We start from the raw sequence: 14,174 nt of genomic DNA, 5'->3' as shown, positions 1-14,174 counted from the left end.
AAAGACAATCAGTCAGCTGTGTGTGTGTGTTTGTGTTTTGGGTGGGGTTGTCAGAGTGGGTAATCCCAGTATGGGATGGGACTGGAGAAACAGAATAGCAAGAAGGTGTGTGATAGATAACCGATAAGCCTTAAAGGTGAACTGAAGTCTACACATTATTTCACATTTACCAATGGGTTTGAAGCAAACCCTTTTGAAAGCACCACTTTTGCTTGTATGAAGTGAAGTGTTTCCCATACTCTGGATGACAACCGCACTAAATACTGGAAATGTAATCAACTAAAGCAAGAGAAACAGGTTTCATTTGAAAGCATATTTTTAAGGTGCCTATCAAAGTATTTCTGTGTAATGCAAAGCAACAGGCACTTATGACATTCTGATCAACAGCCTTAAGAAATTGTCATTGCTTTAAAACAAGTAGTCTTAAATTATTTTGGCAGTTATAAAATAGTTAGATTGAAAAAGTACTTTCCTAAGAACATTGTAATTATATTGCCTTTAATGCAGTTCTATAAACTGTTGGCAAAAATGGCTTGGATACTTGTTAGTTTAAAAGCTTTGTTTTTTTAGATGTCTTCTACTCTGTCTAGCAAAGTCATAATTCTTGATGTACAACCTTAAAAATGATCACATTCAGTTTGAAAGCTTGATTTCATTACCTCCAGTAGAGAGCCTGTCTGTGCTAAGGGATTTTATTTCATGGGGGAAAGAAGCTTTCTGCTTCTAGGGTCAAATCTAAACTTGACTGAGGAAAACCAACAGTTAGCATCAGCAGAACTGGTTTTTGCCTAACTGAAGTGAGTTTGTGGTGATACACTTTCAGAACAGAGGCCAAGGGCTGCATGGCTACGTATACATAATTCCCCTGGCAAGGCATCTCAGGGGAAGCTGGTACAGTCACTGTCCATGCTGTACTTGTTCTGGGGCTAAGACATCCTGGATTGTCAAGGCACTATTCATCAAGGAGTTGTGCATCCTGGGCTAGAAAAATGAATATCCGCCTTCTAAAGGGTGTATGTTTGGTAGCTGTTTTTGCTGAAAGCAGATTAAAACGTAGTATTAGCTAGTAGTGTTGCTTAATGCACTACTGGAAGGCACTACGTCAGTAAGGTGGTGAGCACTGCATGATAATCTATATAGAAGGAACTCACTTTTTAAAATATGCAATTTCATAGGTAAGGACTAGAGTGAGGAGCTTTGGGTGGGGAAACCTTGGGTAAGACAGGTTTCTTGAACATTTACTGTTCGTGCATTATGTGTAATTGTTTCAACATCTAATATATCCCTAATGAGTCTGTCAGCTAATCACTTGGGCCCAGATGTTTAAGCGGTTGAATCATTCAGTGTTGCAAGACCTAAGTTCCATTTTCAAGAGTGACTTAAGTTTTGCAATGCTGCGCAGAGCAATGCCTAAATACCTTTAGAAATCTGAGCTTCGGAGACTGATTCTCCACATACACTAGCACTAGTCTTACATCAGTTTAACTCAGTTGACTTCAGTGGAGTGGCATGGTGTGCACTGGTATAGCTGACAGGAGAATCGAGCATTTAGGGTCTTTAGGCATGCAAGCTGCTGCTTTGGAGGAAAGACTGGGATGTACACTGATGTTGTGGTCACCTGAAGTTTGTGACCTCCACTGCCTGGCTGACTTGAGGGAAGCCTCTGGGCCAAATACTGAAGTTTTAATTCAGTTTCTACTTGAGCAAAATTCTCAGTGACTCACTGAAAATTAGTGAGTTTTTTGCCTGTGTAAGGACTTCAGGTTTTGGCCCCCTAAAAATAGCCATCTAAATGGAAAAGGATCTATTTTTCATTGCCTTTAGTGCTTCGTGGAGCTTGTTCCTTTTAGGATGATGTTCAGCTTTGAAGCCAAGAATAATCCCTCAGGAGTGTCTTTATTCAGCATTTAAATTCCTTTATTTTAATAGAAGCAGAGACTTTTTGCAGTGTCCTTGAAAATTACTTAATGTTAAGTGTTGCAAGTGAAACTTTGTTGATTGAGCAACATGCGTCATATACAACAAACATGGCAAACCTATTTATCAAGTTTGGTAAAACATGCAGGATTTTAGGCATTTCTTAAACAAGTTTAACAAAGATGAGCAGTGGATGTGTGACTTTTCCCTCCCATCCCTACTCCTCCTTAGAGCTTTAAAGCCAAGGAATAGTCTGAGCACATATAGGACTGAGTTATAATCCTGCCCGGATATGCTTTCACCTCATGGCCTTGAGCACCTTCCCTGCCTAGTTTAGCTATCTTGGAGGGGCCGGAGGTTAAATTTCCAATCCTGCAATCATCTATTTATAATCACCTGAATAGTCCTTACTCAAGCAAGTAGTCTGTTTACATGCATACTGTGAGGTAACTAGGAAGTGAACTCATGACCTCTGATAATCTTCAGCCACCCCAGCACCAGTTGGGCTTGAGTCCCTTCTGTGGAGCTTCTACCTTCACACAATGCATCTGGATCTAGCTATGCCAAGACAGTCCCCAAATGACTGTCCTTTGGTTCACTGAATAAAGAGCTTTGCCTAATTAGCTCTGCTTGCAGCCAAGCCATTCTTAAAACTGTGCTAGGTAACTAATACGCAGAAGTATCTAAATTCTGTCTGACGCCTGAATCTGAGATGCATGATGTCTTGTTTTTGATAACAGGTGGGTCGTTAACCAAGTTGGCTTATTATTCAACTGTGCAGCATAAAGTAGCAAGAGTGAGATCTTTTGATCATTCTGGAAAGGTAAGAATTGCATTATATAGCAAACCAGAACCTCTAATGTGAGCAGGCATGAGAAAACAAAAAAAATGGAAATCTGAAACAGGGCAGTTTTCCATAATAATTTTCAGATGGCACCAGGAATATCTATTATTTATATAGCACTATATATGTGCACGGTACTTCAGAGCACAGCTCTTGCCACGAGTTGCTCATGGTATTAAAGTCCAATCCTACAAACCCTTAATGGTTCCTGCTGTGAGGAGTCCCATTGACGTGAAGCACTGTAGTAAGGGTTTACAAGTTTGGACCCTAAATTAAGAGGCGTTAAAAACAAAATGGGAGGCTTAGCACAAGGAAGAATTATTGGTAATGACAGTAAGGTTGTGTGCTCACGTGAGTGAGTAGTGCATGTACAGTATCTGAAATGAAAAACAAACCTAACATCTAAGCTTATAAGCCAATGTTGAATTGGGTTTTGAGAAGGGATTTGGAGGAGGGTGGAAGTCAGGCAGCTGCGGGTCAAGAAGGGAATTCCAGGGCGATTGTCCTACCTGAGACCTTAAATTATCAATTACTGTTGTCCTGCATTATAGCTTGTAATGCGGAAGTTTTTGAGTGTGCACCTAATCATTTGTAGATACTTGCATTTCAGGTTAAGTGTGTGTGAGACCCTTGTTTTTGTTCACACCTATAGAGTTTGATTCAGTATTTCAGGTGAAACAACCATTTGGCCCAGGTTTGCCAACTGACACTCATATTTCATTGTGGAAGCTTATTAGAGTTCTAGTTCCAAGCTTGCATGAAGAACACAGTATGCAAACACAACAAAAAACTTGTTAAAAGGATGTTATTAAGGCTGCTAAGTCAAGTTAGGAAATGCCAGATTTGAGATTGCACAGGCAACCTTAACTTGGTCACCTTGTGGCTGTACATTATGATAGTATGTGATCACATAATCAGACTATTTTTTCCACATGACCCCTGCCTCGTTTGATTTCCCCCCACCCCCTGTTTCCCCTCCCAAGGCTGATAATTTGGACATATTTTCACAAGGATGGCAAAAGATGTTCCTGACACAAGTCCCCCTTTCAAAGTGGGGGGGGGGGCAGGGAGAGAGTTTGTCTTACTGCAGCATTTGTGGGGTGGGAGGAAGCTTTCCTCCAACTGTTGGCTCTTTGACCATGGTATAGTTTGACACTCTTGTTTGACATGCTGTGTGAATAATAAATACCGTTGGATGACTAAGGCTAGTTACTTGGTTCTTAGAATAAAAAGGTAGGAGTCTTCTGAACCGATCTTTTGGTGTTGGCTCTCATGCATCAAACCAATGTTCATACATACTCTTCATGGGCTTGGGTATTAAGGAATGCTTGACTCTATGCAGTTGATGTATGCAACATCAGGGTCGCCATCTTATATACAAAATACAAGACTGCTGAAGCTCTAAACTCAAGTTCTGTCTGGTACACTGGTGCTTTCTGTGTATGCCTGTGTAAAGATAGAGGAATGGGCATTCTCTATGAATTAGTGTGTATTACAATTATATTATGTGAAGAAAATTGAGGGTGTTCGTGGGGAGGCTTTGGTAGCCATTAGGTAGTTGTTGCATGCATAGAAAATACAAATGGAAATATTCACTAGCTTACTGAATAACTAATTCTACTGCTCAGAAAAATGTCCTGACAAGTGAAGCCAAAAGAGAAATACTTACTCTGAATTTTTTAGGACATAGAACATGAATCTCCATATGAAATTACAGTTCAAGAGGAAATCACGGCTCGACTGCACTTCATTAAATTTGAGAACACTTACATTGAAACCTGCTTAGATTTCATTAAAGACCATCTTGTCAACACAGAAACTAAAGTGCTCAAAGCCACAGGGGGTGGTGCCTACAAATTCAAAGATCTCATTGAGAAGAAACTAGGACTGAAGTAAGTGGAAACTGGTTGAAACTCATTAGGGGATAACTCTTTTTGAAAGAAAATACTGTCACTAGTAAATGTTAGACTGTAGCCTTACGTGCTTGTACTGTAATCTTCTAGGACCTCATAAGCTTAGCAAGGCTGGGCTTGAATGGGTGACATCAAGGAATGTTTATGTGATTGTAATTCACTAGGAGATACGTGTCCCTCTGTGTTGGTACTGAATTTACCCAGCATGTTGGTTGGGTGTGCTGTGCTGCCATACATGCCATCTTTCAGTTGACAAATAACGAAGGTCACTAAAGATCTGAAAATTTGACACAATAGGGGTCTTACCCTCAGGGTCCTGGCTAAACTCCAGCATTGTTAATATATTCTGCTTCCCTAAAACTCTCCCTGCAGTTTCAGCTGCATATGGTAATCTTACCTTTGTGTCCTAAACACTATGTAGTGTGACTCTGACGTTAGACAGTTCAACTCTTATCTCAGAGGTGGCTGCATTTCAGTGGTGGGCAAGTGATTCTCCATCAGTTTCTAAAGTGCTTTGGATTCATTTTGAGGAGAGTTCCTATAGAAACCATCATTCCTATCTCTGGAATACCTATCACAGTGGATTCAAAATTCAAAGCACTATATAAATGTTATCAGTTCTTTAATAACAGGAATTGCAAAGCTCTGGAATCTTTAGCCTGTAACTATTGTATTTTCTCATGTCAATATTTTTCTGTACATAACAAATCTACATAGACTGTGTCCAAAATCATAAGCCATTAAAAGTCATGATTGTTGATTTCTGTTTTCCTGCCAAGTGTTGTTGGATGTGTGTGGAAAAAAGGTAATTTTTAAAAGGGCATATGGTCTTTAGGATTATTCTGTTTATAAGTGTGTGTGTTTTCTCTTCAGGGTGGATAAAGAAGATGTAATGACTTGCCTAATTAAAGGGTGTAACTTTGTGTTAAAAAATATACCCCATGAGGTGTTTGCATACCAGAAAGATTCAGATACGGAATTCCGATTTCAGACAAATCATCCAAATATTTTCCCTTATTTGCTAGTCAATATTGGCTCTGGGGTTTCTATAGTGAAGGTGAGTAAGCCATTAGACTATTTCATTTAGTGTGTGTGTGGGAGGGAGCGGGGGGTTGTGTCCTCAAACTGATGAACGGTAGTCATCTAGATTGACGTTTGTTTCCTTTCTGGGTTATCAAATTTTAAACAAAAAAACCAAAACCACAACCACACATGTTGACTTCCATTTCTTAATATACATTTTACCTGCTTTTCCACTGCACTACCATCTGTCCCCTTTTAGTTGGATAATGCTGTGCTTAAAGAGGCTAGTGTAATACTGCAGCTGCAAATGACAAATACAAAAACACACTTTTGGCAGCCACTTATGGATAAACGCTTAGGGCTGGTCCACACTGGGAAACTACATCATCATCATGTCATGTCTCTGGGGTGTGAGGTGGATTACCTTTTCTGAAGAGAGAACCCCCTCCTGTCAGTGTAGGTAGTGTTTACACTGAAGCAGTACAGCAGTGCAGTTGCACTGTGGTAGCATTTCTAGTGTAGAAAAGCCTTTAGTCTTCAGATAGATGCTCTGAGCAGAAGAAGAATGCCTGCCTTTAACTTCTTTGCCTGAACTTCTCAGTATATAAAGTGGGTATGGGGGGTGGCAGTGCTTCCCTGCTTCAGAAGTTTTAGAGGACTGGTTATGATCGAAAGCACTGTACGTTGTATTAGTGACTAACAATTTCCAACTCTCGGCATGTGACAAGGGTTGTGTTGTCATAGTTAATATCCTCTAAATTAAATCTAGTAACTATCCTATGCACATCTGTAGTGGCTAAAATCATGCTCAGTCCATTAAAGCAACTCTTTCTGTAAAAGCATGTCTGTAGTTCTAATCCCTAAGCATTCTGAGTTAAAGAAAAAGCTATATGGTAACCAGGGGGCCAGATACAGAGTGAGAGATTATAGAAGCAATGTAGGATTTCAAAGTATAACTTGGATATGTAACAAAAGCAAGGAATCTCTGCTTATAGATAACTTATTGTATTTTTGTAACTATTGTGGTAGAAGTACCCAAAGGCCTCAGTTAAGATTGTGCTGTGATCTGTACGAATATGTTCGACACACTGGGTAGGTCTACATTGCAATACAATACCAGTGGCTGGCCCACGTCAGCTGGCTGGAGCCCAAACATCTACACTGCAATTCTGTAGTCCCATGAGCCTGGGACAGCTGACTTGGGCCAGCTGCAGGTACTGTATTGCAGCGCAGACATACCCAGTTCTTACAATCTAAAGACAAGGACGCTACAAATTCTTTACATAAGAGAATTTTGCCATTGAAATGCTGCCACCTCTGTTGGAGTGTGGCAGCCAAGTGGACAGCTGGCACACTGAACATGTGGGGAGAAGAAGGGAGGAAATTTTGGCCAGGGCTCTTAAGCAAACCCCTACTCTTACATCAGATACTGTGAGATGTTGGTTTGTCCATAGAGCAGAAAGGACTTCCGACTTCTAAGGAGTCATCCTGAAGACCATAAACTGAATTTCATGTAGCAAGTCTGTAGCTGAAGATAAAGGGCTAAATGGATCCTACCGAGATTGGATCGTGTAGTTCCATGGAGTCTATATATTTCATACCTGATATTTAGATCATTAAGCAGCCCTGTTAACAGCATTTATTCATACTGTTTGCATCCATTCCATTTTTTGGAGTCCATATGTTAATCGGTTTATAAGTGTGTTGTGTATTAATTCATACTTATATCCATGATTGTTTGTTAAACTTGTGTTTGACTCATAGGTGGAAACAGAGGACAAATTTGAATGGATTGGAGGGAGTTCAATCGGAGGGGGAACCTTCTGGGGTCTAGGAGCTTTACTCACAAAAACAAAGGTATTTGACAGTTGCACTTTAAGTAGAATGGGGAAATACAGGGGCCTTCAGTTGTGTTCCTCTTTAGAAACGAGGAACAAACAATCTGGTGGAGAATTATGATTTCTAATGTTACGGATTAAGAATCACTATTCTGCCACAGAAATATTTTTAAAATTGCCATTAATGCACTATGCAGTTTATTTTTATATTTTCTGTTAAATGCTCTTTTGTTCCCTCTTGTGTCTGCTGCTACTATTAAACAACAAACCTGGGCCCTTGAGCTGTGATAATATCCTTTGTGATACTGGTGCATAAATCCAAGCAATAAACCAAAAAAAGCCCCATTAGAAACACAGGGGACAAAGCAATAAAGAAATACCTGTCAAGTGGGCAAAAGGCTGAGGCTGCCTGGGATAGAGGATTTTTTTTACAGCTTCTAGGATTGCACGGAGGGGGTGCAGAGTGTACAATTCCCTTTTATTCTTGAAGGGTCTTTTCCCCTCACTGTGTACAGTTTGAGTAGTCTGCTCCATGTTACCTGTTTTTCTGTGCCCTGTGTTCCAACATGAATGAGCTGCTCACGCCTTGAGATCTGATCTCCAGGTTCAGTTTCAGTCTAAAGTCCTGAAGAGTAGCAAAGTAGAGAGCCTGAGTATTGCAGTATATCTGAGGCAAGAGGGGTAGCTCAGTTCCTGTTGCATTTTAGGGGATTTGTATGTTCAGAGACCAGAAGGCCAGTTGCCAGTCCACAGCCTAACCTGGTACTGCTGTGTTTTAATTCAACCGTTTAAATCATGTGGTTTTTCTGTGTCCCAAGATGCATGTGACTGTAAATGTTAGCTTATACAGGAGGAGATACAGTTACATATGAACCTGTCGAAAGGTCAGAGGGAGGAGTCTATATTAGCAGTGTTTTGTCAGATACATTTATTAGTCTCAGAGCAGAGCTTCACAAGTTCTCTTTTCCTGGACTTGGTGGAGTAACATGTCTAGACTTCTAACAGAGTTTATAGCTGAACTGTAAGCAGTGGGGGAGCCCAGAAAGGCAGGACTAGTCTGCTGCTAGGTTTATTTCATTTTGGTGCTTCCTTTTAATAGCTCTCTGTAGCTGGACAGACAGCCTCTCTTTTATAGTTTTACTTTTTAAACTAAAATACCTCTGAGACATAATCCCACTTCATCCTATAACTAAGCCCACTTGGCCTCCCATCCTGAGTAGATGATCGGTATGCTGCCTATGTGGCAGGCTCTGGCTGGAATTCTATTCATGCTGATACCTGAAAGGTTGCTAGGCTACACCAACAGTCTCTAGTAACAAGGAAGGGAATGGAAGCAACGACTGAGTATTAAGAAGTTGATCCAGAGTAGCTCTTGTGAGCTTCACTACAGTTTACTTACTGGGTATCTGGCTGGTGAATCTTGGATTGGAAGAGACCCTGGAAGTTTTTCGCCTTCCTCTGTAGCATGGGGCATGGGTCACTTGCTGGAGGATTCTCTGCTCCTTGAAGTCTTTAAACCACGATTTGAGGACTTCAATAGCTCAGACATAGGTGAGAGGTTTTTCGCAGGAGTGGGTGGTGAGATTCTGTGGCCTGCATTGTGCAGGAGGTCAGACTAGATGATCATAATGGTCCCTTCTGACCTTAAAGTCTATGAATCTATGAAACATGTTATCCCTGTAATCAGGGTGAGGTGAAGGATTCTGAGCTAAGGCTTTTTGCTAATCTGCTTCTTGAAACATAGAATCCAAAGTATCTAGGGATACTGGGTCACATTCTATTTATATATGCTTATGGAACCCTATTTGAATTCTGAGCCATTCATGGGAGTTGTTTGGGTGAAAGGTAGCATATTTGTCTCATTTCGCACCATGCTAGTCTAGGATGGAGTTCTCCACCAGAGAGCAGCAATACCCTAAGGGGTTGCAAGCAATAAACTTGGAGGACACTCGCACATTCCTCATTTCCAGTCTTCAGGAGGAACATCTTTCAACCAGTTACTTGCATATCTTGGTCACTTGATCACTTGGTCATCTGAGGTTTGATTCAGAGAGGAGTGGTTACAATAGGAGATTCTGAAGCTCTGCTCTAAGATTAGGGTGGGTAGTCAGTCCCTGTGATATGAAATACAAGGAATGCCTGTTTGGTGGGGGCTGGGTTTTTTTGAATGACTAGTCTTACTAAGAGTTCTGCAGAAGTCTGAGATTCAGACAAAATTATCTGGCCATCCAGAAAACCTGGAGTAACACTGTTCGTTTGCTTTTCTTCCTCAGAAATTTGATGAATTGCTGCAGCTTGCTTCAAAGGGACAGCATACAAATGTTGACATGCTGGTGAAAGATGTGTATGGTGGGGCCTACCAGACACTGGGGTTAAGTGGAAATCTAATAGCCAGCAGCTTTGGGAAATCTGCCACAGCAGATAAAGGTACCAACACAGGGCAGGGGGAGGAGTCTGCCCAAGTTTTGCTGTACAGATCATACTATATTTTGCCTATTGCCCATTTTACTTTAGTATGCTGATTGTGTGAATATTTGTGACACTTTCAAATACTGAAAGGATGAGAATGTCCACTTGGGCATGATTCAACCATTTTTAATGTATTTTATTATGTCTTTCTTTAGAATTTTCTAAAGATGATATGGCAAAGAGTTTACTGCACATGATCAGTAATGACATTGGACAGCTTGCCTGCCTCTATGCGAAACTCCATAACCTACACAAAATTTACTTCGGAGGATTCTTTATTCGGGGTCACCCAGTCACTATGCGCACAATCACCTACAGTATTAACTTCTTCTCCAAGGTAATAAAAACTAAGCTCTTAGGAACACTAAAACAAGTCTTGGGTACCTTTCCCAATTTGCTGGAAGACCTTAACATAGTTGTTTTCAAGTGTACCAAGTTGGCAGCATGATCAAAGTAATGCAGTGAATCTGTAACACATGATTATTAATAATGAATGGCCACTGACTAGGGCCATCCTTCACTAAAGGTCAAGTACTGCTATAAAGATCAATTGCAAACAGTTATGCAGAGTAGTTGTCTGTGGGTTTTCTAACAATCTCAGTTGTCCTGTGGCTGCTCAGCATTGATCCTTTCCATTTTCCTCGCATGCTACCATGATTATTCAATTCCTCTTGTTAACTTCACATTCCCTTGTCAAGTTCAGTGTGGGATTGTTCTTCTAAGATAAAACCTGCAACTGATACCAGCTTTAAAAAATACCAACTGCCATTCCTTCTAAAATAGCTATCTGAAATCATTTCAAAGTGTAATTTTCCCCTTTACAGAGGCTTTTCCCTAGTTCCAAAGTTTTGTGAACTGAGTGTGTGGGTGAAATCCAAAGCCAAGAGCTGGTTTTAGATCTGTTGGTTTGCCAGAGTGGGGACTGGTCTACATGTGTGGTGGCTTTATAAACTTAATAGTATTTGGACCCCGTAGGCATCAATGCTTAGATTTTTCATTCTCAACTCAACCCTCCAGAGTTGGGTCTCTGGATCTTTTTTCAGTTTCTCTCTGATCTCCCTTTGTCATACCCCTACAATGCCTTTTTATAGACTAGCTGAAAGCTTTAGGAAACTTCCTCCACTTGTGTAAGTGAGTTGTGAAGTCATTGCTGGTCTTTTGCTGTACCCCAAGCAAAAGATTCTTTTGTGAGCTCCTTTATGGGGGAGCTGATTTTGCCCCCCTCTCTCCCTCCCAGTTTCCACAAAATTTCTGATTGCCTAGGAAGGTGAGGGGATTGGTGGATAATGGGTACACCTCATTAGCACTAAGATTCCTGCATTGTATTGAGGAGGTCTTGCTTTCTGGTGTTGATGAGTGAATATCTCCCTGACTGGTTTAACAAAGAGTGTGTGCATGCGCAGGTGTATTGGCTCTCTCCATGTGCATGGACATTCCAGTGTGTTCTTGGATCTTGAGCCAGTGCGACGTGAGAGGGAGTGAAGTAGAGGAAGGAAACGAGTGTCATGGTTTAGAACATTTGAGAGATGCACTGCCAAACATGAATGAATGTGCCAAATGCCGCAACGTTAACAGCACTTTTCCATGGGAAGTTGCAGTAGCTTTCTGTACTGAAGCACAGGCTAATTACACTTCCAGGATTATTCAGTCTTAGAACAAACTTCATATTCCTCTTTGCATGTTCCCTGGCTGTCTCATAATCCTGGGCAGGTAGGTGTAAGTAGCACATGCTGAAAAGACATGTTTCAAACATGCCTCCTACAGCACCATTTGAAATTACTGAAGTGTGTTGGAATGTAGCATGGATACAATAAAATATTCTAGCTGGTTTATCTGTGTTAAGTGTAAATTAGTGACAAAGTACATGTTAGCAATCAGGGGCCATCCAAATGCAATGTTTCATATTGTGGCAGGGAGAGGTTCAGGCATTGTTCCTGAGACATGAAGGCTACCTGGGAGCCATTGGGGCATTTTTAAAAGGAGCTGAACAAGACAGTAAGTACAGCATCACTATGTTCTGTATATGCAGTGTTCTGAAATGTCAGTATCAGTCCAAGGTTCTTTCACGGGGCTGCATGTAAATCACTGGTTAATCAAATACGTTTGCCATTAACAGCACAGATTTATTTTGTAAACGCTTATTTTCTTCTGGCAAGGAGCTCTCTATTTACTCCACTTCCTTGCTCCACTTTGAGGAGCCTGGAAGATTTGCTTCTTTCTCTTCCCCCTCCCCCGCATGACTGTGCCAAGAACAACCTCCTCTCTAAAGGCAGAGGGAAAAGCCAGGCTTCTGATTTCTCTCCGCTCCAGAGAGGACAGTTTCTGAATATGGCCAGTGTGTTAGTGTAGAAATAATGGAATTATGAAATTGCATTCTTTTGCCCATAAAAACGCCTTAATAGTTGGAGAGCACATATCTGCTCCTAGCATTCTTCAGTTACAGGTTGTTTTTGCTGAATATAGAGCTGTGGTGCTGCACTCTCTGATTAGTCACTACTATTTGTAGTTGCTGTATGGCCAAGCCACTCAGTTTGTGTTAGGGTGGGAACAGAACTAGACAGATTGGGGTTAATAAAACTTCTCCTTACTTATCCAGTGACGTCTGCATTCACAGAAATTATTAAGCCTCATAATAGTCCTGTAAAGCAGGAAATTTTCATACCCGTTTTACAGAGATGGAAAACTAAGGTCCTAAGAAGCTATGTAAATTGGTGGAGGTTCTGTAGATGTGGGAAGAGTAACTAGGAATCCCTGCAACACAAGGCATTCTTCTTCTGTAGCTGTATATCCCACACTCTGACTAGTGCATTTTTTTAATTTATCAAAAGAGCCAATTCTTCCTAGAAATAGCTGTAAAGAGTTTATTAAACTAATTGGTTGCAATGCATTCTTAATAAGAAATATAATAGCTCTAAAGATGAAGATGTACTAGGTTTGGAAATAAAAATAGGGGCTTGGAGATAATTCCAGAAGGAAAAAAAAAAAAAGTATTCTCTTGACAGAACCCTCCCCCCCCCCCCTTTTTTTTTTTTAAAGTTTACTTCACTAAAAAGTGATGAAGTGATCATTTCTGAAACTTAGTGTTTATTGCCCCTCCCCAAATTCAGTAAATAAGAAGCCCCAAATTACTAGTTAAGTGGATGGTTGAGTAACTGCACTTCTTAAAAAACATTTATTTCCATGGCTATTTGTCTTTATTTAAAACCTACACAAAGGGCATATAGACATTAAAATCACTTGTGGTATAGACTGTCTTACTTTCGGTTTATGGCATCTCTGTCTTTGTTCCTCCAGATCCCAACCAGTACAGTTGGGGAGAGAATTATGCTGGGAGTTCTGGCCTTATGAGCACTTCACCCGATCTCTGCCCCATGCAACGTGCAAGGAGTGGAACGGTAAGTTACTGTCTTTCTAGGACCACAAGCTGTCTTCCCTGAGAGATCATTAGGAACCCTCATGGGACTTCAGGACTGTAATAAAACTATCAAACTCCTAACTACCTTCCCTGCACATACTCCTCCCCATCTTAAATAATAGTTCAAGATCCCAAGTAAATAATTTGTAGTCTGATTTCTCACCCCGCCCGAAGAAAGTTAACCATCAACTGGGTGTCAGTTTTGTCACAGTTGTTAAGACTGCACATGCAAATCAGTTGTGTATGCAAATGAGTCGCAACAGTTGTGCACGCAGTGTTGCATGTGCGGTCAGTAATCTGTATCTTGAAAACAGAGCCCAACATTTGCAAGTCAATGTTTTAAAACCAACTAAGTGAAAAATCAGATCCTCAATTAGACCTGCAAAAACCAGTGTTTGTGTTTCTTCTGTAGCCATTGCTACAGCTCATGCCTAAAGCAGTAGAAGGAGTACACTGAACTATTTCAGATGTTAGTAATGTCCGTATGACTCATAAGCTTGATTTTGAGTCTCAACAGGTGGAAAACCTGTCTGTATGCGGTGTACTCTTCCTCCAGGGAATGGTGGTAGAATTCTTTAGTAAAGAAGCCGCAGTCAATGTTAATTTTGAAGTAAAGAACACTTTTGACTTGTATGATTTACACTCAATCTTGGATAACATTTTAGAAGAATATTTAAATAAAAAAAATCTGGGAATTCACACACACAAGATTCTTGTTGCCTATTGCTGTACTTAGATAAGGAGTAGCATATACA

General features: G+C 40.6%; 1 protein-coding gene across 1 annotated transcript in view; it reads left to right on the top strand.

Moving 5' to 3' along the window:
* PANK4 (pantothenate kinase 4 (inactive)) overlaps window positions 1-14,174 on the top strand; it is a 30,896-nt gene that overhangs the window by 4,242 nt on the left and 12,480 nt on the right. The window contains exons 2-9 of the mRNA XM_007070169.4: window positions 2,658-2,740; window positions 4,445-4,653; window positions 5,548-5,731; window positions 7,462-7,554; window positions 9,809-9,962; window positions 10,160-10,341; window positions 11,918-11,999; window positions 13,299-13,399. Coding sequence (XP_007070231.1) covers window positions 2,658-2,740; window positions 4,445-4,653; window positions 5,548-5,731; window positions 7,462-7,554; window positions 9,809-9,962; window positions 10,160-10,341; window positions 11,918-11,999; window positions 13,299-13,399 — 1,088 coding nt within the window. The remainder of the gene's footprint in view (window positions 1-2,657; window positions 2,741-4,444; window positions 4,654-5,547; window positions 5,732-7,461; window positions 7,555-9,808; window positions 9,963-10,159; window positions 10,342-11,917; window positions 12,000-13,298; window positions 13,400-14,174) is intronic.

The sequence above is a fragment of the Chelonia mydas genome, chromosome 18 (genome assembly GCF_015237465.2).
Source record: "Chelonia mydas isolate rCheMyd1 chromosome 18, rCheMyd1.pri.v2, whole genome shotgun sequence".
NCBI classification, from domain to species: domain Eukaryota; kingdom Metazoa; phylum Chordata; order Testudines; family Cheloniidae; genus Chelonia; species Chelonia mydas.
Note: the sequence above shows the minus strand (reverse complement) of the source record. Positions and strands in the feature narration are given on the sequence as shown.